At 42.5% G+C, this 22,650-nt stretch overlaps 2 protein-coding genes across 5 annotated transcripts in view; one reads left to right on the top strand and one right to left on the bottom strand.

The window, feature by feature from the left end:
* Positions 1-391: 391 nt before the first annotated feature.
* Positions 392-22,145, bottom strand: SRD5A1 (steroid 5 alpha-reductase 1). 3 transcript variants are annotated; one of them, XM_080678428.1, is made up of 5 exons: positions 21,655-22,145; positions 12,706-12,872; positions 9,563-9,664; positions 7,010-7,160; positions 392-788 (listed from the first exon to the last, which is right to left on the bottom strand). In XM_080678428.1, exons 1-5 carry the CDS (start codon positions 21,933-21,935, stop codon positions 764-766), a joined length of 726 nt encoding a protein of 241 aa, XP_080534554.1. In that variant the 5' UTR covers positions 21,936-22,145; the 3' UTR covers positions 392-763. The 3 variants fall into 3 exon arrangements, with proteins under 3 accessions (XP_080534554.1, XP_080534552.1, XP_080534553.1); XM_080678426.1 differs by lacking the exon at positions 392-788 and adding an exon at positions 2,736-2,942; XM_080678427.1 differs by lacking the exon at positions 392-788 and adding an exon at positions 3,224-3,403.
* Positions 21,490-22,650, top strand: part of NSUN2 (NOP2/Sun RNA methyltransferase 2) — a 29,051-nt gene continuing 27,890 nt past the window's right edge. The window contains exon 1 of one of the 2 annotated variants that reach the window (XM_080678425.1): positions 21,490-21,893. Coding sequence is in view for 1 of the 2 variants with exons in the window: in XM_080678424.1 (XP_080534550.1) it covers positions 22,521-22,628 (108 nt within the window). In the remaining variant the exon portion in view is untranslated. Of the gene's footprint in view, positions 21,894-22,120; positions 22,629-22,650 lie in introns of those variants that run through there. The other variant, XM_080678424.1, reaches the window with a different exon arrangement.

The following is a 22,650-nucleotide window of genomic DNA, read 5'->3' as shown; positions in this document are numbered from 1 at the left end:
GGTTCGATTCTGGTCAAGGACATGTACCTTGGTTGCGGAGCATCCCCATTGGGGGGTGTGTGGGAGGCAGCTGATTGATGTTTCTCTCTCATCGATGTTTCTAACTCTCCCTCTCCCTTCCTCTCTGTGAAAAATCAATAAAATATATTTAAAAAAATATTTAGGGATACGTTCTCATTCACAATAAGCAAAATATCAATTATCTAAAAATAACCTTAACAGAAATGCATAAAATTTGTAGGAAGAATGTTACATGGCCCTATTGATATAGATAAGAATATTGATGTTATGAAATGCTAATGTAGGTACGAAGTTTTCAGGGCTAAAAATGTTATTGTCTGAACTTCTAGAGTGAAGAAGAAATGTCAATAAAGAGTAACAAAAACAATGAGACTTTTGACAGTAATTTTATTAATCTCCTTAATTAGTATAATTAACACAAAGACTGAAGATGATTTCCTAAGCTGTAAGGAAATGAAGGGCAGAACGACAAGATAGGACAGGATTTGTTTCCATTTTAGTCATCCATCCAGTGTGTGCCGGGAAAGCAGAAATTCTGCATCAGATCTTGAGTTAAGCCAACCTTCTGCACACGTGGGCCATTCCAATGAAACGGCAGCACTTAGAAGTAATGCTCACAGGGAGCTTCTCTGGTTCTGGACACATCTTCTGCCCAGGTGCGCCTTCCAAAACACAGGGACCCGAATCCAACGAGACTGGCTCAGCTGTTTGAGTTTTCCTGAGATCCCAAATATTTATTGCTTTATAGTTTCAAGTAATTATTTGGTCTGAAAAGGAGCCAAAGTTCATTAATAATAAAATTTCCCCGCAAAATCATTCTGTTTTTAGTGAAAATGAAGCACAGCCGCATCAGGAAGATTTCTGTGTAATTCTAAACCCCTAAGAAACTCCAAAAGCCCACGGAGAACAGAGTTTCTACATGAAAACTCATGAGGGAGGGAGGCCCTACTTGGTAGGTGAGCCAGGAGAAGGGTGGGGGAGCTGATGGGGTCTTAGGGGTCTGGAGAGATGGGGGGCAGCAGTGAGTAAGCTGACAGGACACCACTTCAGGTGTTATCTGGAGGACTCCTGAACAGCAGATCAGAAGTGAACAGTCTCACCTTTTCCATTTCTCTTTTGGTTTTCACCTCTGGAAATGTGGCAGCAACTGAGACAACACTGCCCCAAGGGACAAGGGAGGGGACCTTTACCAGGAGTTCATTAGATTTTCACAGAGAGTGAACAGCTTTCTAGTTGGAGATTTCTTTTAAATACCTGGCCCAGTAGTACATTAAAAAAAAAAAAAAAAAAAAAAAGCCCTAACCGGTTTGGCTCAGTGGATAGAGCGTCAGCCTGCGGACTGAAGGGTCCCAGGTTCGATTCCGGTTAAGGGCATGTACCTTGGTTGCAGGCACATCCCCAGTGGGGGGTGTGCAGGAGGCAGCTGATCGATGTTTCTCTCTCATCGATGTTTCTAACTCTCTGTCCCTCTCCCTTCCTCTCTGTAAAAAATCAATAAAATATATTTAAAAAAAATATATATATATATATATATTTCAAAGAGTAAGGGAGAGAAATATCAATGATGAGAGAGAATCATTGATAGGCTGCCTCTTGCACGCCCCACACTGGGGATCGAGCTCCTAACCCAGCATATACCCTGACTGGGAACTGAACTGTAACCTCCTGGTTCATAGGTCTATGCTCAACCACTGAGCCATGCCGGCTGGCAAGTAGTACATTTTTTTCACTGTCAATTATATTCGTGAACCTTCAAATGTATCTTAAGCAAGAAATTCTGCTTCAAGGTATCATTTTGCAATGTTGAGATGTACTTTTAAAAAAGTGCCTTCAAAATTTCTAGTTCTAGCCCTGGCCAGTGTGGCTCAGTTGGTTGAGTGTGGCTCCATGCATCAAAAGATCACCTGATTTGATTCCATCAGGGCACATGCCCTGGTTGTGGGCTGGATCCCAGGTCAGGGTATGTGTAGGAGGCCGGTGATCAGTTTCTCTTACATCAATGTTTTTCTATCTCCCTCTCAAAAAAAAAAAAAAATTTCTAGATCTGGAACTCAGAAAAAAGAAAGAAAAAGCATCTCAGACCAGGGAATAATGCTGGTTTACGGCAAGTGACCCGAGACTGGGAAGTGCAGGAGGTGCGACTGCTCTGCTGCACCTGCCTACTCCCACCCTCACACCTCCACAAAGTCCCTTTGTGGGGGACAGAGTAGCTTGCTCCTTAAAATATCCCAGCATGCTGCCCTGCCAGCGCAGTCACCTGGTGGGCCAGACTGGAGCAGCGGCAGGTGCCTTTTGCCCAGGCCTCAGCCGGGCCTCAGACATCTCCTTTCTCCATCCCCAAGTTCTCTGCCTGCATAGCACCCAGCAGGGAGAGGCCTTGCATTTCTGAGTCCCTGACTATACTGTGGGTACCCAGTGGGATGAGAGGGACCTAGAAGTCAGATCATGACTCTATGGGGAGAAGGGACAATATTGCCTTTGATCTTGTCAGAACTGTTCTATGGGATTGTACAAGGGCTAATGGAAGGTCTTCAAAGATGGTATGTACATTCTGGTCTTGTGCACATTCAGCTGGACATAACCAAAAGTCCAAAATCAGAGAAATGGTCAGCAGCCATTACCCAAAGCTCCAGAGCCCTACCCTGGTATGCAGTAGAATACTTCAACCTGCATTTCAGTTTGACTGCTAAGTTATTAGGTAGCTTACAAATTTACTAGGAAAACAATTCCTAGGGCAAATCTTGAAAAAGATGAAGTAGCAGGAAAATGACAGAGAAATAATTCATTTATATAATCCCTAGAGAAACATTATAAAAAAAGCATGAAGTTGAAGATAATTCCACTGACAATGGACTTAAATCAAAAATGGAATTAGAGTTTTCCTGGATTTTGGATAATCTTCAAATTTCTCAAGGTACCACCTACAATGAAAAAAAGACATTAAAAAAGGAAATAATTTTGTCACTTAAACATGTAATACATGCTAGCAAAAGGAACAATATTTTTTTGTATCATCAAGGCATACAGTTTTTAATAGTAATAAAAACTTTGGCATTTCAGATACATAGGTTGATTTTATCTATATCATGAATAATTAGATATATGTGATTATAAAGTATGATTCACAAGTGACTTATATAACCCACCCTTATATTGGCAAGAAAAACTACTGATTTGTGATAAAGATGCTGATTAACATACGGAGGAGACATCTTTCCAGACCTAGGAAGCGTGCAGACTCGGGGAGAGGAGAGGAACCCAGTAGGTATATCTTAATTATTTCCTGGTGACTGGTAGTTTTTTCCAATCCCCAGAAGAGAACTACTGCTTCATACCCAGAGTCTGTGGAATGGGCACCCAAGCTGGCAACTCTGAAACAGACCTGGGAAAATACAACATGGGCTCATTCATCATTGGGCCCTGCATTCAGAACAAACAGGTCTTTTCCATTCTGATATAAATTATATCAACAAAGGCACATTGATTCATTTTGGGGTAACAGCTAGTTGAGAAGGGTGGAAACTAAGTAGGCAGAATAAAAATTTAAAATAATTTGATGAAGAAATAGAAAAATGGAGTTTCCATGAGCTCAAAAGAATGCTAAACAGATTAAAACTCATGCCGGAAAACAATTAGTTATTTGTTAACATGACAGCAACATATGACAACAGCAAACAAAGTGAGTGTGCGAAGTCCTATGGAATTTAGATTTTGGTGAGGTTTAGCACTGTTACCCACAAATAGAGAATTATGGGAGAATAACATGTTTACTTTCAGATGCTGTTCTGTACACCCAAAAGGACATGTAATGAGCAAAGTCCGGAGGAGCTGGGCAGTGGACCTGTGGATCAAGTGTAGCAACAACAGCCTTTTCCAGCTCAGTGATGTGCTGCAGACAAGAGTGCTTATGGCAGATATGGCCACAGACAACAGAAGTGCAAAGTGTGTACAAGTGCATTATACATGTATTTACTCATTAATCACTGACATTTTTTATAGGCCTATGCAACTGTCTGAATGTGTATCCCCCAAAATTCGTATGTTAAAAACCTAAGGTGATGGATTTGGGAGATGAAGCTTTTGGGAAGTGAGGCTGGAGCCATATGATGGGATTAGTGTCCTGATAAAAGGGGCCCCCCAAAAGCTCCTTGCTCCTTCTGCCATGTGAGGATACAGTGAGAAGGTACTGTCTGCAACCCAGAAGAGGGCCTTTGCCAGAACCTGACCATGCTGGCACCTGATCTCAGACTTTCAGCCTCTAGAATTGTGAGAAAGAAATGTTTGTTATTTATAAGGTACCCTGTTTATGGTGTTTTGTTATAGCAGCCTGAAGAGACTAAGACAGCCTGCTTGGGACTTAAAACATGAACCATGGACAAGTTTCTAAGAGCTTCCCCATAAATCAACAGTGTTGGGCACTGTGTTAGGAGAGGCAGGAGGTGAGCTCCTCTCTCCTAGAAACTGTCCATTGAAGAGGGACACACTAGCCTAAAAAGAACAAGAATGGAAGCAAAGGACAGCCTAAAATAGAAAAAGCAGGCCAGCACACCCACACGCCTGCAGGATGTTAGAGGGCTGTGACAGCCCTGCCGTGAAGTGCTATGCAGCAGGCTGGATTCTACCCGCTGTCACAAAGAACCTTTATCAGAGCAGAATTTTCTCATCCAACAAGAAATATGTTAAATGAACTTCATAGAAACCATTTCATAGGAATAAAATATAACTTGTTAAATCATTAGAGGAAAATTTTCTCAATTATTTCATCACTAAGATCACAAATTCACCTCAAAAAATTATATTTGAAGACTTATGATTAAGGGTATATGCATAAATATTTTTAAAAGGGGAATAAGCAGCATGATTTCTATTATTTTTTCACTCATATTTCTATCTCTAGAATCAAAAAGCTCTCACTCATGTAAACGGACCAGAGTTGGATGCCAATTTTTTGTCTTGATTTTGTGATTATGGCGCCTGAACTAATGCGCCCTTGCCTTCTGGTTGAAAGTGAAATGACCCCCGGCTGAGGACTGCCCACTTCATCTAATTCAGGTTTTGCTAAATCTGAGGTAATTCTTCAAAGCTGTTACTGTTTTTTCTGGCTCACAAACAGTTTCATGTTCCTACATTTCTCTTGTGGAAGTCTTTCTCTAGTAGAGTCAGGTCAGTGACAGCTGAACAAAAACTTTGCAAGCATTCACAAGTCCTGCTCTTTGTATTCGAGTCTGATGAATGGAGCTGTGAGACCAAAGCAGCATTTCATAAACATATTTGTAATCATCACACTATCAATTAGTGTCTTAAAGACACACTGAATTCACTTTTTAAGTGACATTAAACTTAACAAATGGGTAAGTATGTTCTTTATTTCAACAGAGCCCCTCCTCAAAGGCTATCCTCCCTGGCTGGGGTCCAAGGTGCAGCTTTGAGATGTGACAAGTTTACGTACATCCTCACTCAACCACCTCACAGCTGCAGAAGCGTGGCAGCCTGAGCTCTGGTCCACTGCATAAGCACGACTGCCCAAGGCGGATGGGAAGGAAGCCATGTGAAAACCCGTCTCCTTAAAATTCCTTGAAATGTTGCCCTCAAACCAGAATATCTGTTAGCACTTTGCCCAGCTGACCCAACGTGTCCGACATAGCACTTAATGATCAAGATAATCATTTATGAATTAAATACTTCTGTTACAGACAGAAATTTGTTGTAACAAAATGCTGCTTTGATGCAGGAATAGCCCTGTGGACTGTTTTCTTTTGAAATCAGTTTATCTGATGGGCTAATTAGTTGGGTTCACTGGATTACTAGAAAAAAAAAAAAGAACAGCTTTCATTTTGTACTCAGCTTGTAAATCCAACATTTGTAAACATACTTCCACTAAACTGAATTGATTCATTGTTCAGCAATTAAAATTGGTTTACACCAACATTAATTTAAACATCAAACAAATGGCAAAGAGCCCTTTCAATTCATAAATCTTTGTGCAAAGGATACCTCAGAAAATAAAATTATGTATTTTCTATTTATGTTACATTTTCCAATACTGAGAGGGATTTTCCTATTTCATTTTCATTTGAGGAGTGAGCCTGACAATTGACCTGGCATGCTCTTGTTCAATCCTCCCCTGATCCAGTTTCTTAAAGTATCAGCATAATCTTATTTGTTTTTATTATTAGAAACCAGCCAATATTCACTTCTTAAAACCTAACATAACAAATATCTGGGAGCAGCATCTTCCCCCAGAGGTGATGGCAGTCAGGAGAAGGTAGCTAAAAAGGAAGAGGAGGTGGAGGTGGAGGCGGGGAGAGCACAGATTCCCAGAAACACAGGACCTCAAGTTGGGCTGAGATTAGCTGGCTGTTGTCATCATTATTGATGCATGAAATCTAGCTGTTTTATTCATTTTCTAGGACTTTGTAATGTATATTTAGTCTAAAGTACTGACATATTATTTCAGTCAAGCCTGTTTAGAGTATGAATCCTTCTGGTTCTGAGAGAAGCATTTGAACGTGATGTGTGTGTGTGGGGTGGGGGGGAGGGGGCTGCACAGAGCCCATAGTCCATTAGGAACCTAGGTGTGAACGGGCTCTGTGGGGGAGGATGCTGGGCCTTCCCTCCAGCTGCAGGCCTTCTGTGCTCCCATTACTGCACAGTCAGCATTCCTCCTTGTAATCAGCGTGTTCCAGGTCAGATCCCAAATACCCTGCTTGACATTTAACTTGACCATCAAGTCCAGAGTCCAGCAGTGTAAATTCAGAGCCTCAGAACAGGGTGGACAAAATGATAATGCTGATGTGTATCCAATGATTCCTTATAGCTGGGTTAGTCTTCAGATATTTGCATGATCTTGTGCTTTTTAAACACAGCATGGTATAAACTGGGATTTGGCAATTCAAATTAATATTAACATTTCAAAAATCTAACCAAAAAACTGGTATAGTAAGGTCAGAGAACAAATTAAAAATGTTAAAAATGTTTTAAAACTTACTGATGATGCTGTTGTGCTCTGGTGAATAAAACACAAAAGGTGAACAGAGCGAAAGCCCCGCCTTGAACAGACCAGGTGGCCAGGCCATAGCCACACCACTCAACCACTTCTCCAAAGTAGTTGGCTGCACTTACGTATTCAAATAAGCCTCCTAGAAGAAAGCACAGACTCAGTGGTGCATTGACTACAAAGTGATGCCTCAGGAAATATTGACTTAAGAGATAACGGTAAATACTACTTTGGAGAACATAAATTCAACTATGGGAAAATACAACTTTTACAGAATTTTAATCAATGAAACACTTCCAACATTACTAGTTTTACTATTTCATATCACAAATTCTAGTAGTAACTATCTACCTGTATCAGTACCTATCTTTTTAGCTGAGGAAAAAATGCTATAGTTTTCATATACTTTAATATGTATCACTTCATTAATTAATGGATCAAACTGACAAAACCTGAGCAAGGACAGAGAATACAGAACAACAATTAATGAACCAGCTTAATAAAATGGATCTGTAAAGAACTCTAGACTAAAAATTGAAGAAAACATTAATTTTCAAGGACAGATTCATTCATTCATTCACTCACTCACTCACTCACTCAGTCACTGGTTTAATCACTCATCAAAACTTTACTGATTCATCAAGTCTACATTATGGGCAGAACCTGGTCTAAACACTTAAAGCAAACTGTGGATAAGATCCCCACCACCCACATCTGGAATGTTAAACTTCAGTGTACTAAACAAGGAAAGCACAGAGTCTGGCAGAGGGTGTGGAGTTCTGTGGGGAGCAGAGAAGGGTAAGAGGGCTTAGAATTCGAGTTGGGGGAAGAGGGAGGTCATGGTAACAGACAGTGGCTGGGAACAGGCCTTCCTGGGTAGGTGAATTTTGATCCCAGACTTTCTGGGAGGGTTGGGCCGCAGTTATTGGGGTGGAAGCCCTCTAGGCAGTAGAAGCAAAGGCCCTGAGGCCAGAGCTGCACACTCTACAGGGCCCCAGTTTAAGTAATTTGATATTTGTAAGATTTTTTGGTCATTTGTTCCTTATGCCGCTTTTCTCCTTGTATGGTTTCCAGGTATGTAAGTGTGCTTCCAGCTCCATTGAAGTTTTAGTCTTACCTACTTGATTCCTATTTTAAAAGCTCTATTGATTTATAACTTATATTTGCTCGTCCTTTTTATAGTATACACATATATATATATTTTTTAAACTCATAACTTCAATCCCTTTTTATTTTTTTAAACATTTAAGTGTTCAGTATATAATCTGTTTCTATTAACTCTAAGATCTGAAGTCTCTCACATTTAATTGTGCCAGATTTCTTCAATGGCTCTGCAACCTTGGAGTGTGCTCTGTGGGGATCTCTGAGGCCTGAGCTGACGGCAGGACCCTTCTGTGTGCCCTGGCCCATGTATGAGGGCACCACCCATCAGGACGACATGGATCCTAATTCACGGCTTGAGGTTTTTCAGACCCTCCAAGTGGCGCTAATTTGGGCTGCAAAGCAGCATGAGGACAGCAATGGCCACAGATTCTGATGTGTGCACTTTGGACACTAGGACCCACTTAGATTTTGCCCTCTGATGATGTCATGTCTTCCTTCCCTGATACCACATTCATACATTTAAAATGACTTTTAAAAAATTTCATCCAGCCGAAACCAGTTTGGCTCAGTGGATAGAGCATCGGCCTGTGGACTGAAGGGTCCCGGGTTCGATTCCGGTCAAGGGCATGTACCTTGGTTGCGGGCACATCCCCAGTGGGAGGTGTGCAGGAGGCAGCTGATCGATGTTTCTCTCTCATCGATGTTTCTAGCTCTCTATCCCTCTCCCTTCCTCTCTGTAAAATATCAATAAAATATATTTTAAAAAAAAATTTCACCCACTGAAAGCAAAGCATGGAGAAAAGAAATACAAAACCAATTTAAGGAGAATATGGACTAAGATAATTTGATATATTTAAATTGTATCAGGAAGTAGCTGAATATAAGATGAAAAACGGTAGATAGGTTTTTATTGGTGTTAAGCATCTAGTGGTTTGGCTGACTTTTTCTTATTAATTTAATTAACCCTTTATATGTTATGAGCAATAATAATAGCTCTCAGTTAACCCAAGAAAGTAGATTTTATTATTTCCATTTCATAGGTGAAGAAACTTGAGCTCCCCCCCAACTCACGCTGCAAATTTCACCCAACATTTTTAATTGTTTTCAGAGGGAGGGTCAGTCAAGGTATCTATTATGTAATATTTTTTAAAATGAAGTATTAGACACCCTTTGTAAACCATAAATTCTTCCCCATATTCTCTCTTTCCAAACAGAGATAACTAGAGTTTCCTTTTTGGTTAATAACCATTCAGTTGGCCAGAATTTATCATTTTAATAAAATAATATTCATGAGACTGCTATGAATAATAGTGACTAACATTAAAAACTACAGCTAACACATACTACACATTAGTTACTAGATCTGGCAAAATTAGAATAGCAAGGCACCATAGAATAGCAATGCAATTTTAGAATGAATTCTCCACTTTCAGTACATACCCCTTGGAATTTTGTATCCAGTCTCCCCTGGTTGCCTGAGATTCCTCAGGATGTGATCTGAGTGAATGTTTATCAGCATGCCTATCAGCCACAAGACAAAACCTGAAGGAAAAAAACACATGAGTGTGTTACGGTTGATAAACTACAAAATTTATGAACCCAGGCCTGAAAGGACAGTATCACTGTACTCCTTCAAATTATCATTATTAGTATAACATATAAGCCATAACTGACAGTAAAAATCATAATATTGTCCTTTATTTAGAAAGATAATTAATGTTCTCAGGTATGCTAAATAGGGCTTTGTTTTTCTAATAAGATTAATTATCTGATCTAGTAAAAATATTTTGACATGATGGTCACAATCTATGTTTTTAGAATGACTGGGATGATTAGAGGTATTACTTATGGTTATAACAGCTGTGTGAGGCATGGCTGCCCCCTCCATATGGCAGAGGAGAAGAGTGACATCTCGGGGTGTGATGCACACAGGTCCCCGGAGGGGTGCTGGTTCCCAGGAGCTAATCTCTGGTCCTTCTCGCTTCCTTCTTTATAACCTCATTTGAACATTTTCATACATATTCATGGCTTCCAACACTGCTGATTTCCTGATCACTTATCAGTCAGTATTCCTAGGTCTGCTCACCTGCCTCAGCTCCCAACAAAATCTTCCACTGCCACTGCACGCATGTGGACACCCTATAGCTTCCAGAATGCTTTCTCTCCCATTCTTAAAAGTCTTCAGAGGGCTGTCCTCACAGGAGACTTATTAGCATCACATCAATTAATGCCAAAAAGAAAATGCAAAATGCCAAAATAGCGTTTTATGAAAGAAATAACTTGATTTGATAAAAAAAAAAAAGTTAACTTGACTGTTCTGAGATACTTCAAAAATGTGAAAGGCAGATGTTGCTTTATGGTGGCATTCCATTCAATATGAAAAAAATGTATGCTTGAAATAACATGAATTACTCATCAGTCATCATGACGGTATTAGTTTTTCACAATTAGAAAGGGACTTTAAAGCACTCTGATTTATGGTAAGGGTCTCAAAATGTTCTTCTGATTTCGCCACTGTAGGCCGCTTTCTTCCAGGCATGTTAAACGTGCGGTCGGCCAACCGTGAGTTTGACATGCTTGTAACAGTTCCTACCAGATTTTGTAATATAAGTCACTTATCGAATTCGTAAATTTATAGCTGATTCACCACATTTTTTTTTCATTTCAGTATGTCACTGCTAGGTGATGTGGCCCCCATTTGAGGTCCCAGAAAGTATCATGTTCTTAAAATTCCATGCTTACTTTATTCTTCTTCTAAGAGACAAGATCCCTTTACTGTCTAGATTGGGGTTCATCTAAGCTAAACATTTAATTCCATATCTGGGGATCTTAAAAATTTTTGTATAAACTCTTTTAGATCAATGACTTTTACTGCTCTGGAAAATCTTTTGTTAAGATATTATCATTATTATTTGCTTACCTCTTCATGGTAAGTATCGTAAATGTAATCAATTAATTATTCATGCAATTTCTTATTAGTCTCCTTACAAAACCGAGCTCTATGAAATAAATGTAATGCAAAAAGAGTAACTTAGTTTCCCTATTGTTTTTTTTTTTTTTTCATTTTTGATTCCTTCTCTTCAATTGTAAAGAAGCCAAGAGGTCTGTGTACAATTTATCAGTGTCTTAAATTTTACAACAGTTTCCAAGGCATCTGCAGGTGATGTGGTCTGTCTCCTTTAAATGACAATGATATTCACAGACCAAAATGATTCTTTTTGTTTTGTTGTTGTTCATCAAAATTATTCAAATAATGATTCCTGTGAGAATCACAAATAAGCATTAAAACCCTTATCTTTTAGATTAAAAACAAAAACACTCCCCTTGCTACTTTTGGGAAACCAGTGTGGTGAGCAGGTTTAAACCCTTGCTCTGCTATTTACTCAATTTAGATGGTGGGCCAGCCGCTTAACCCAGGGATTCTCCCTTTCTTCTGTGAACGGACCTAATTTCTACTCTTCTCAGCGTGTTGGGGAAGCATAAGGCACATACATGTGCAGCTCCTGGCTGATGGCCAGACCTGTTCTTTCTCCTGCGTTTGATGGTTGGGGCAGAAGGAAATCAGGTTGTCTAAAGGCAGGTGAATCAAGAAGATATTAGGGATAGTGTACAAACAATATAATTTAGTGTTTCCTGGAGGCACAGATTTGTGGCGTTAGAAAAGGATACTGAAACTCTTTCTCATCCATCCTTCTTTTGATAGATGAGGAGGCAGCTCCCTCCTAGTAAGAATTCAGGTATGACCAGGGCACTGCCCTGGGAATAAAATTTTATTTCACAGAAAAAACTATGACTGAGAAATGTAAAAGTACTTTGTCAACAACAAAGTACTTCAAATGTTAGTTTTCTCTATCATTACAAATTTATATAGGGAAAAAGCCAAACAAAAGGTAACTTTATGGAGCTTAGGATAAAGGACTGTGGGGCAGCTTGAAAATCTGAGGTTTAATTTCATATCTCTTAGGAGGGTTATAGGGGCAAGTTACATCTGAATGTGTTACAATTAACTGTAGGAGGTGCACGGCTATCTTAGATAAGATGAACGATTAGTGCCCAAGTTTCCTCAGTGTTCTGGCTGCTCAAGCTGCTGAACCTTATTGCTATATTTAGGTTTGCCTTAAGAACAGGTATCTGTGCCCTGGCCGGTGTGGGTCAGGAGGTTGGAGCGTCGTCTCATTTGTGCACCAAAAAGTCGGGTTCAATTCTGGATCAGGGCACATACCCAGGTTGTGGGTTTGATTCATGGAGGCAGCCAATCTTTCACATCAATGTTTCTTTCCTTTCCTTGCTCAAGAAAGCACAGATATTTGCACTTTCGGTGTCTGAGTGGGCACAGGTGCTGTGCATCTGCATCATCTCCCGATGCTGGGACACTAGGATAGCCTGATTCTGCCCCTAGCACTCCAGCCTCCACCCCGACCCCGCCTTTGACCCACCCCCCCAGCAACTAGGTCATGAACCATCTCAGACTTTTTGCTCTCCCAAGAAGTGTGGGAAGTGTGGGCCTTTTCACTGCAAACAACTGGAACACGAACAATGAAGTGATGACTGGCATGGTGGAGTGCATCACTAAGGTCACTCACCTGTTAGGAATCGAGGGTCAGTGATCCAGTCATCAGTATACACTGCATATTGGCTTAAGTATCTGCTTTGCAAGTAGCCATTATAGGTACAGAACATGAATGCAATTACACATGAGTACAATGGTGTAGGCTTCCCTCCTCGGATCAGAAATGGGAAAATCAAGGACCTGAGAAAACAAGAAACAGAAACAAAAAGAACAACAATAAAGTATTTCTGGAATTCTATTTTAAGTGTCTTAGGGTTTTAATATCACTTCCTTGTACAAAAATTATTCTCAGTAACATATGCTGATTTACTCTATCTGTTAAAGGTACAACTTATAGATAAAAAAATTAACCATCTTTGCCCTAGCTGGTTTGGCTCAGTGGATAGAGCGTCGGCCTGCGGACCAGAGTCCTGGGTTTGATTCCGGTCGAGGCACATCCCCGGGGGTTGTGGCTCGATCGCCGGGGGGGGGGGGGGGGGGGGGCATGTAGGAGTTAGCCAATCAATGATTCTCTCTCATCATTGATGTTTCTATCTCTCTCCCCCTCTCCCTTCCTCTCTGAAATCAATAAAACATATATTTAAAAAAAAAAGAGAAAAAAAAATTAATCATCTTTCATCAATGTACACCGTAGTGCGCAAACTCAGGATTCTCAATATAAAGAATGGGAAACTGATACAGAGTTACAGAAAACTGAGGGTTTCAAGAGGCTCTCAAAACCTCCAATATCTGAAAACCCACAGCTCGTCCTAGTCTGAGCATTTTATCATCCATCATCACCACAAATGGCTCTCTCTCATTTACTAAGCACCATCAGCTATAAGGCCTCCCAGCTACCTGCATAGCAGAGACTTTATACACATTCCACAGAGGATGAGATTAAGACTTGGAGTGATTAAGTAATCTGTTCCAGATCACAGGGCTAGTGACTGGCCAAACGTGCCAATCTAGGTAATTCAAAGATCATGTTTTTCAGTTATACCATGCTGGCTTAGGTGCACACCAAGTTTAAAGAGAAAAAGAATAAGGACAAGAAATTACAAACTTATGAAGAAAAGAGGATGCATGTTTCAAAATTATAGATGAATGAAGTGTTAAAGAAGGGACTCTGAGGAAACATTCTGCAAAGGTGGTAGTGTTTCCCTCCAGGATGTCAGAATCATGTATAGGGCGGCTAACATTTGATAGTCCTCCCAATTCAGTTTCAAGTGCAGGGCTGAATTCTGAATGCGGCAAACACTGGCTGGCACCTTGTGAAGGTGAAACCCAAACCTCTCTTGTTTTTCCCTCACACCCCTTTCCTCCTCTGTCACTCATGTCCTGTGCTGCGTAGTAACCTGACTCTAGATTGTCAGCACTACAACCTGTTTTTTGTACAGCCTGTGAGCTAAGAATGACTTTACATTTTTAAGTAGTAGGGAGAAAAATCACAATAATATTTTATGACACATGGAAATTACATGAAATTCAAGTTTCAGTGTCCGTAAATAAAGTGTTATTGGAACAGGCCTGGTCACCTGTTTACATACTTTCTGCGGCTGCTCTGCAGTTACACTTGCAGACTTGAGTGGCTGTGATAGAGCCTGTATGTGGTGATTTCAACACTCTGCATGGCTGCTTGGTGCTCTGTAAATTACCATGACACAGTGTTTCGAGTGCTATGGGTATCCTTGTTTGACACATTTATTTTAGTATCAGCGACATCCATGTCAAGGCAAGTGAACTGTTCATGCCCTGAAGGCACAGTGGAGTGTGGATATTACTAGAGGTGGCAAAGCAATCTTTGTTATGCAATGACATGCCAGTTATGCCAAAAGCATAGAGGTGGGCATTACCAGACTACGCACTCATCAGAGTATCCCCAACTCACAGGAAAGGTCAGAAAAATGGAGGAAATTTAAAACAGAATCTCATCACAGAATTTCTTTACAAAAGAAATGAAAATGAGGCCACAACCAAGGAAGTTACCAAGTTAGGCAAGCAAGGGAAGCCGTACCCCCATGGGGAATTAATTGGCTGCAGCAGCAGCCAAAGGGACATGCCTAGACAATACAAACTTGCTTTCCGTGAGAGCAGCTGCTTGAGGAGTTGGGACACCAGGAGCAATGCCAATAGTCAATTAAAAAACAAGGCTGGGGGGAATGGGGTGTGGGGGGTGCGGGAAGAGATTGGACAAAAATCTTACACCTATGGATGAGGACAGTGGGGGTGGGTGAGGACACCTGGGGTGGGGGGTACTGGATGGAGGAGAGCTAGGCGGGGAAAAAGAGACACATCTGTAATAATCTGAACAATAAAGATTAAAAAAAAAACACACCAAAAACAAGGCACAAGATCGAGTGAGCAGTCTTCCTCAGCTCTTGTTGGGTTCATGGATGTCACTGATACTGCTCAGTTGTTTAAGGAGTCAATGCCAAGGTTGACCTGACTGAGAAACGAGGCTCTTAAAATAGTCTGCGTGGAACAACTGGAAACAAGAGTATTTCCAAAGAAGTTGAGAAAACACGAATTCTATACAACCCAAAGTGGAATCTACTGTTACAGCTGATGATAGTAAAAAAGGGTAGAACAGAAAAATGGACCCATTACAAATTTATAAAACTTGTGAAGATGTGTTTAATGTTACTCCCTGTATCATCAGGTACTTTCCAGAACAATCTGTCATGTGATTGAACCAATAGGGTCAATAGAGAATTTTACATTCTCTCCAGGGCTAATACAGAAAAATTGCCCTCACTCATTATTATTGAGTTTTGAAGGGCTTTGGAAATTAGCCTTTGCTGCAGATCTGATAACGTTTCTTAGTGAATTCAACCCTACACTATAAGACAAAACATCACTTAAACTTATACTGTGTTTAAGTCATTTCAATGATAATTGACATGGTTTGAATGGCAAGTCAGGTCAAACTGCTTTATATACTTTTTATGCTGTTAAAGTTAAAAGAAGAGGTGATGTCTCCATTCTTACAGAAATTTGCAGTGGATATAATTTCTAGAATCAAAGTAGTTTTTTGAACCTTGATTTCTATATTTCAAAAATCATTTAACTGTGTAATTGAGGAGTTTCACCTAATAGTCAATTGGAAGATACTAATCTACAAAGTAATGACACACTAAAAGGCAAATATTGAGAAAATCTAAAAGAATTTGATAAATGGCTCTCAAGGAATGAACATGCTCAATTAAAATAATAAACTCATGGACTGATATCAATATTTGGCAATGCCTGTGTGGAAAGACATTCTCTAAGATAAAATTTCACTGCGCATTAGCACTAAGAGGTGAACACTTACAACAAACTTTGGGAACAGGAAATACTAATGCTGAAGCCCAAGGATGTGAAATGTCATCCCCCACCAAAGGAATAATTCCATCCTTCTCATTACAGCTGCATGACAAAAACTGCACTGAGATATTGTATTTTAAATTGTGTCAATAAAAATTTTGTGAAAATTTGTTTTCTCCTCTGTTATAAATACCTACACAATATCCCCTATTTTGTCTGTTGGCCCACGAAGTTTCAATATGCACGATTTAGCCCTTTTCTAAAAAAAAAAAAAAAAAAAAAAAAAAAAGTTGCCAATCCTAGATTAACATTGCGGACCAATAGTTTTATTGCTAGCTTTATCCAATGGCCAGATAAGTTTCCATTGAAAGAGTACAAAAAACGTTTTACATAAATGTTAAAGGCAAGCTTTAAAATTAAATACCCATTGCATTTTGAACTTATTTATTACATGTTCTTACAAGCTAATATCTTTTAAAAATATGATCGTTGTAAAATAGTGTGTAATATGAAGCGAGAATTCTCGTGATCTGTCCACAGTGTTAACACAGTTATAGTCTGGAGCCATCACTTATACTTCCTTAGAAAAATGTTCTTGCTCAAGACCCTGCACTTGGCTTTCAGGCAGATGCTGCAGTCGGGGGCATTTGTGCTCGAGGTGGAGACCATGCATCTATGTCCTCAGTCACGCAGAGTCACACTGACTTCTGCCCCAGCATGTTCCCTGGGAAAGATATTCATGAAGGACCTTGGTAGAAGAATTACTTCTCTTTGGTCTCATGTGAATGTCAGAAAAGTGGCCATGGCCCAAAATGGCCTTAAAAAGAATGACACAGGTCTATTATATTGCTCTCTTAATTTCTGCCCTTGAAGAGGACAGCAGTGAGAGCCAATGTCAGGAGGAGAAAAGGCAGGCTCGGGCAATGATGCCTATGCCTTCAGAACTCCAGGAGGGAGAAAAGGTCCTCCTCTTCATCCTGTCCTTCCCCAAGCCTGAGCATCCTCAGGTGGACCAAGCACTCCTGGCTTTGAAGACACAAGAGCCCAGTTTTCAGTAGCCAGATGTCTAGATGCAGCACGCCTTCCAGAAGGGAACACTCTGCTTCCTCTCAGCAATTTTCAGACTTTCTCCTTTTATGTTATTCCCTTTAGTTTTACTTTTCTTTGGAAATCCATGCAGCTGTTGTCAGAAAGGTTTTCCTTTGACCTAGACCAATTAGGAGCCAGAATGGAGGTGGAGAGAGTGACTTCCAGGCATGGCTTTTATCTGACCTTTCATCTAGTTCTAGTTAGACATCAGTTCAAGGATCAAAGTGGCTCCCGGGCAGTTTCTCATAGTGAAGGGTCACTTAGGGACCGGGAGTCAGGCTCAGATAGTAAAAAAGGCAGCACACCTGCTAGACTGACATACTTAGCACCTGTCAAGACCCAGGGTCTAGGGTCCAGAGTGTCTGCTACAGCAGGTCTGGGTATTCAAAAGCCTTTTCTCACAGGTTGTCTTCATCTAGGAACTGCAGGAAATAAGCATTCCTCCTCTTTGAGAAAAGGAATTAAGTCAGACTGAAGTTGAAAATCCTTTACAATGGAAATTATCTTTAAGAGTAACTATGAAGTACTTGGACTTAAAGGTAGTTTATTTAGGTAATGTGTTATATAAATCCATTTTCTATTGATAATGAGCTGAAGGCTACACAATAGCCAGGTTCCATGGAGCTACAAAGCATTTCAATTTTCTCACTCATCAGGCTGGCTGTGGACAGAAATCAGCATTTGTTCTCCATCATGTTACAATTTTTCCATTTTACGTTCTGTTCCATGTAAGCAGACTCCCTTTCACCACGTTGTTTTAATTACTTGTGGAAATTTGCACATTTTTGTGTCTGTAAGGCAACGGGGAATATGGGACACATCTGATGATGGGGATCTGCTGAGCACAGACCTAGGGTGGCTGTCACTAAGAAGAGGCCTTGTGGGTATTTGAAAGTCTACAATCTGGGGGCCATTCAATATTCTCCCTCTGTGGATCCCAACCTGTCATAGTAAAGATAGGGACACCACATGCTTGAGTGGGACTTCCTTGTCATGGATAAAATGTTCCCACAGATGACCTTTGCCACCTAATAGGAAAGAGATCAGGGCCCTGGCACGTTCCTTCCCACAGCTATTCCCTCTTGCCATTCAAGACTTTCCTTCCCTCCCTGGCTCTTCAGCCAAAATGATCTCCCAGATTCTCTACAATCTGTCTTCCATTGCTTAAGGGCCTATCTTGTCTCTATATCCCCAATAATGTGTGCAGTGCTGGATACACAGCTTAATCCTCAGTAAATATATGCCAGATGAAGAAAGATGTCCAAGTTTCCCCTCTCCTGTAAGCAAATACTCTTTCCCATTGACCTTAGGGAGCCCCTCCATCTGTCTTCAGACCTCTCCACCCCCTGGAGAGGCTAAAACTCACCTAGGACAGGGCCTAGCCTCCCTCCTCAGAGTTCACACTGGGCCCCCGCAGACACCTGCCAAGCTCTGTAAGTTGCCACCACTTGGGCCTGGTCAGTCTCTCTGGAGCACATCCCGATTAATGCTTCTCTTGCCATTAGCCAGACTCTGGCTTCATTCATACAATCTCCTCTCTTACTCAGGCCAATATCACTTGCATTGCTCTGTACAAATGAGGGACTCCATTACGTGTTTCCCACCTCAGCTGCATGCCTTGTATCAAGTGCTCAATGCAGCTGGTGCTTCTATTCTCTTCCAAATGCTCACCAACTTAGGTCAGATGACTGTTTAATAAATTAGTTGCTAGGGTAGAATGGAAAATGTTTATCTTTTCTATTTGGAAAAATTCAATGTCCCGAAACCACACAGGCTATGTGTAAAGTGAGATGTGCAACTTAAAAAATAAAAAATAGCCCAGTGGGTTACATGAAATCCGTTGGTCATAGATTAGGGAGGTGGGTGAATTAGGGAAGGGGATTTCAAAACTACACCTGACTAGGCAAATCCTCAGGGGCAGAGTTTCTGAAGCTACTAGTCTAAGCACCAGAAGTTGCAGTCCCAGCAATCTCTAGTCCAACGGTCTTGTATAAAATTCTAGAAATGACGTCAGCCTTTTGGGAGGCTGCATTCATTCCTTCACTAGAGTGAGCATAGAATGGATTAAACATCATAACTTAAGTTCAAAAGCTTAGCCAGGCTTTCAAACAAAGCTCTGTAAAGTGCTCTCTTCTTTTCCAATGCCATGTCTTCAAAAAATTTTTATTGGCACTCAAAGCTGGCAGCAGCATGCATGAAAGACACACAGAGTATAGGCATGGATCTGCCCACTTGCATGACAATCTAAAATGGTATTATTTACCACGTATTCAGATTTGCCAACACTATGAAAGCATTTTATGGAGCTGCCTTTGTTTAATGCCAATCCCACAGGCTGGCATGATCACTGTGTCTGTTTCATACATGGGGAAACCCACTGGAAAGCCATTTACTAATTCATCTCGGGTCCCAAGTAACGGGAATTAGTTAACACGTGGCAAACTGACCCCAGAGACTGCTTTTAGCCACTAGAGAAACGGACATATGGACAAACACAGGTCTGGTATATGTATGGCAAAGTGTACATAGACACGAGAGTTCTACTGATATTCAAATTGCATCCACAAATTTGGTAATGTTCAACCACATTATCAAAAAATCCAGCAGTCTGACAGAAACTTTGTTTAATGAAATACTCTTGGAGTGTTAGGGTACAGGACTCAGACAGGCTTTGTTGAATATGAACTCTGCCTACTTAAAGTGCCTGCGTAAAAGCAGATGACAACACACTGCACCAGGCAGGACTCCTGTGTCCTAATAACCACACAGAAGAGAAGTTCCTAGATAGTCACCCAGAGATACAAGCATGCTTACTTCTTACTACCTCTCTATGCAGTGGGTGTTGTAAGGTGGGACCCCAAATCAGAGAGCTTCAATAACCTGCCCACATTCACAGAATAAGTGAGCCCAGCTTTCTTGATGTAGAAAATATTATTTTTAACTGTGCAGCCTTCTGATGTCTGAATCAAAAATTTTAAATTTTGATTTCCAGCTTTTGTTCAGCCTTTTGGTTTAGCTGTGTAAAAGCCAAAGCCTAAGAGCTGGAGAGCCCAGCTTATCAGAAGAACCTGAAGATCTCAGACACAGCCACTAAAGTTCTTCACAAAAACCAAGAGTTAGAAGTCCTCTATCTGTGTCTAAAGTCATTGCTTGGAAAGCTACTCTCCCAATCCTTGGTCCTGTGCATAATTCGGAGGTGAAAAGTCTCAGAAGTGACCAATTTCTGCCCCCGAGTACTATTCAGGGGGATTTACAAAGTCCTTCCAGGAAAGCAGCTTTCTAGGCAATCACCTACCCAGGAGAAAACAGCCCCACTGACAAGGATACCAAATGGAAGAGGTAGAAAAGGAGCCAGAAACGTTGCTGGGGGGGAGGGGGGGGGGAGAGGGGGGGAGAGGGGGGTTTACCTTTGGCCAGACGCTCTGGTCTTCAATAAAGCCCAGGATTATTGTATAGCTAACACTTTCTGGGTTGAAATTTTACAAACAAGTGTTAACGTAAGAAACATTCAAACCTGTAAAGAATTTTTGTGAGTTTATTTGAGCCAAACGGATTGTGATAATGTTCCAGAGGAATGGCAGTTTTTCACCTTGCTTTATACATTACAATCAAAGGAGATGTAAGAGGGTTACATGAAATCCATGGGTCATAGATTAGAGAGGCGGGTGAAAGGGGATTGGACAAAAAGTAAAATGATAGACACATGCTTCTTTTACACAGGTGGGTTACAGGATAGTTAAGTCAATAATTAACTTGATAACAACAAGGAGGAAATTCGTGGTCTTTGTCCTGTTGCATTAGTTGTGCCCTGAAGAGTGTCGAAAAAGGGAAGGTACCTGGACACTCAAAGGTATGTTATGATAGATACAAAAAGACAATAAGCTAGTCAAGATTAAAGTTGATCTTTGTTAGGGAAGATACCAGTCTAGGACTGCTTTTAGTTAAAGTTTTAGTTTCAGACCATCCTTTGTGGTTACTTTAGGTCTCTGAGTTTGCAAGACCTCCCCTCCACATAGGCCTTCCCTGAGCTAGTCAGGTTAGCATGTGGCCCCTTTTCATCCACACAAGTCTCTTCTATCTCCCGCCCCCCCCCCCCCCCCCGCCACCTTTAAAGTCCTAATATTTCACCCACTTTTCCAGACTAATATTTCTAAGCTAACTCCCTGTGGCAGGGTACAGAAGTGGGGCCTAGAGGTGTAGGGAGAGAACACCAGGCACTGGGGAGTGGGGGTCCCTCAGAGAGAGGATGCCTGGGGGCTGGTGGGAGCGCAGTGTGTTGGCGCCAAGGACAATGGGGGAGGAGGGACAGGTAAGAATGGAGGGGACTGTCGCAGAGGGAGCCTGGGGCACACACAAGGAAAGAGCAGCAAACTTGGGGGAGGGGGCGTGGGTGGGTGTGTGTGTGTGTGTGGGTAGGTGTGTAGAAACAGGCGGAAGGAGCTGGCTGGGGGACGTAGGGACAGGGAGCCTAGCCCAGGACACGGGGGAAGGAGGGCCAGGAGCACAGGAAAAAAGGAGAGCCGGGCGCAAGCAGAGGGAACCGGGTCGGGGGCGCAGAGAAGGGCGCGGGACCGCCGGCCGTTACCGTTGTATGTAGTGGACGAAGAACATGGCCAGGAGGATGCGGTTGGGCCAGTGGCGGAGGCGCTCGGCAGCCGTGTCGACGCACACGAAGAACGGCACGGCCAACGAGGGCAGCTCCTGCACTACCCAGGCGGTAGGTGCCGCCAGCCGCCAGGCCGAACGCTGCGACGCGTAGCGTCCATAGGGCGAGCCCACCAGCGTGAGCAGCACGAAGGCCACGAAGCCTAGGGCGCACTCAAGGTAGGCGAGAGCGTCGAGCAGGAACCGCTCCGCCAGCTCCATCACGGAGGACGGCAGGCTCGCTCCATTGCTGGGCGACCGTGGCGGGCCACATATAGGCGGTGACAGGGCGGTGAGTGGTTGGGAGGCGCGGTTACCTGAGGCTGGGGTGGCCCGCCGGCGCCCGGGGCGCAAGCCGCTCTTCCCGGGCAGGTTTGAGGCGGCGGGGTGCGCCACTGGGGCTGATCCGACCAGTCACCCACGCGCGCGGGTGCGCCGGGGGCGGAACGGGAGGCGGGCCTGTAGGCTTTCCGCCCCGCCCACGCGACGGAACCTCGCCTCCCAGGCGCGGCCCTCTCGCCGCTCTGCGCATGCGCGACATCAGGCTGTCCGCGGAGCTGCCTGAGGCAACGCGGAGAACCCTAGTACCCGACTCAGAGAGGCCTTTGGGGCTGCTCTCTTTTGCCACTTTCACACTCAGGCTGTCAACGGATCCCTTCGCTCGTTGTTTTCTGGACGTAGGGGTCGCAGTGCTTATCACTTGCGTCTGAGGTTTCCTGCAGGGGGCCTTGAGCTGCAACCCGGAAATACGCGCAGTCGACGGTGGCGGGTCGGTGGGTGTGGGCAGCGTGCGCGACCGCGTGGGCCATGGGGCGGCGGGCGCGGTGCAGGCGGCTCCAGCAGCAGCAGCAGCAGCAGCGGCGGCCCGAGGGAACGGAGGACGGCGCCGAGGGCGCCGGAAAGCGCCATGACGCGGTAGGAGCCGGGGCCAGGCGGG

This window comes from Plecotus auritus (assembly GCF_963455305.1).
Source record: "Plecotus auritus genome assembly, chromosome: 7".
NCBI classification, from domain to species: Eukaryota; Metazoa; Chordata; class Mammalia; order Chiroptera; family Vespertilionidae; genus Plecotus; species Plecotus auritus.
This window is presented reverse-complemented; position numbering and strand designations above follow the sequence as displayed.

Bases quoted from the DNA above. Each gene is read 5' to 3' on its own strand.
- SRD5A1 (XM_080678426.1), bottom strand. From the start codon at position 21,935: ATGGAGCTGGCGGAGCGGTTCCTGCTCGACGCTCTCGCCTACCTTGAG. The intron at 9,665-12,705 runs GTGAGTGACCTT...TTTTTCCTTCAG, and splicing joins TGACCCTCGATTCCTAACAG to GTTTTGTCTTGTGGCTGATA. The intron at 2,943-7,009 runs GTAAGTTTTAAA...TTTTCATTGTAG, and splicing joins AGAGCACAACAGCATCATCA to GTGGTACCTTGAGAAATTTG.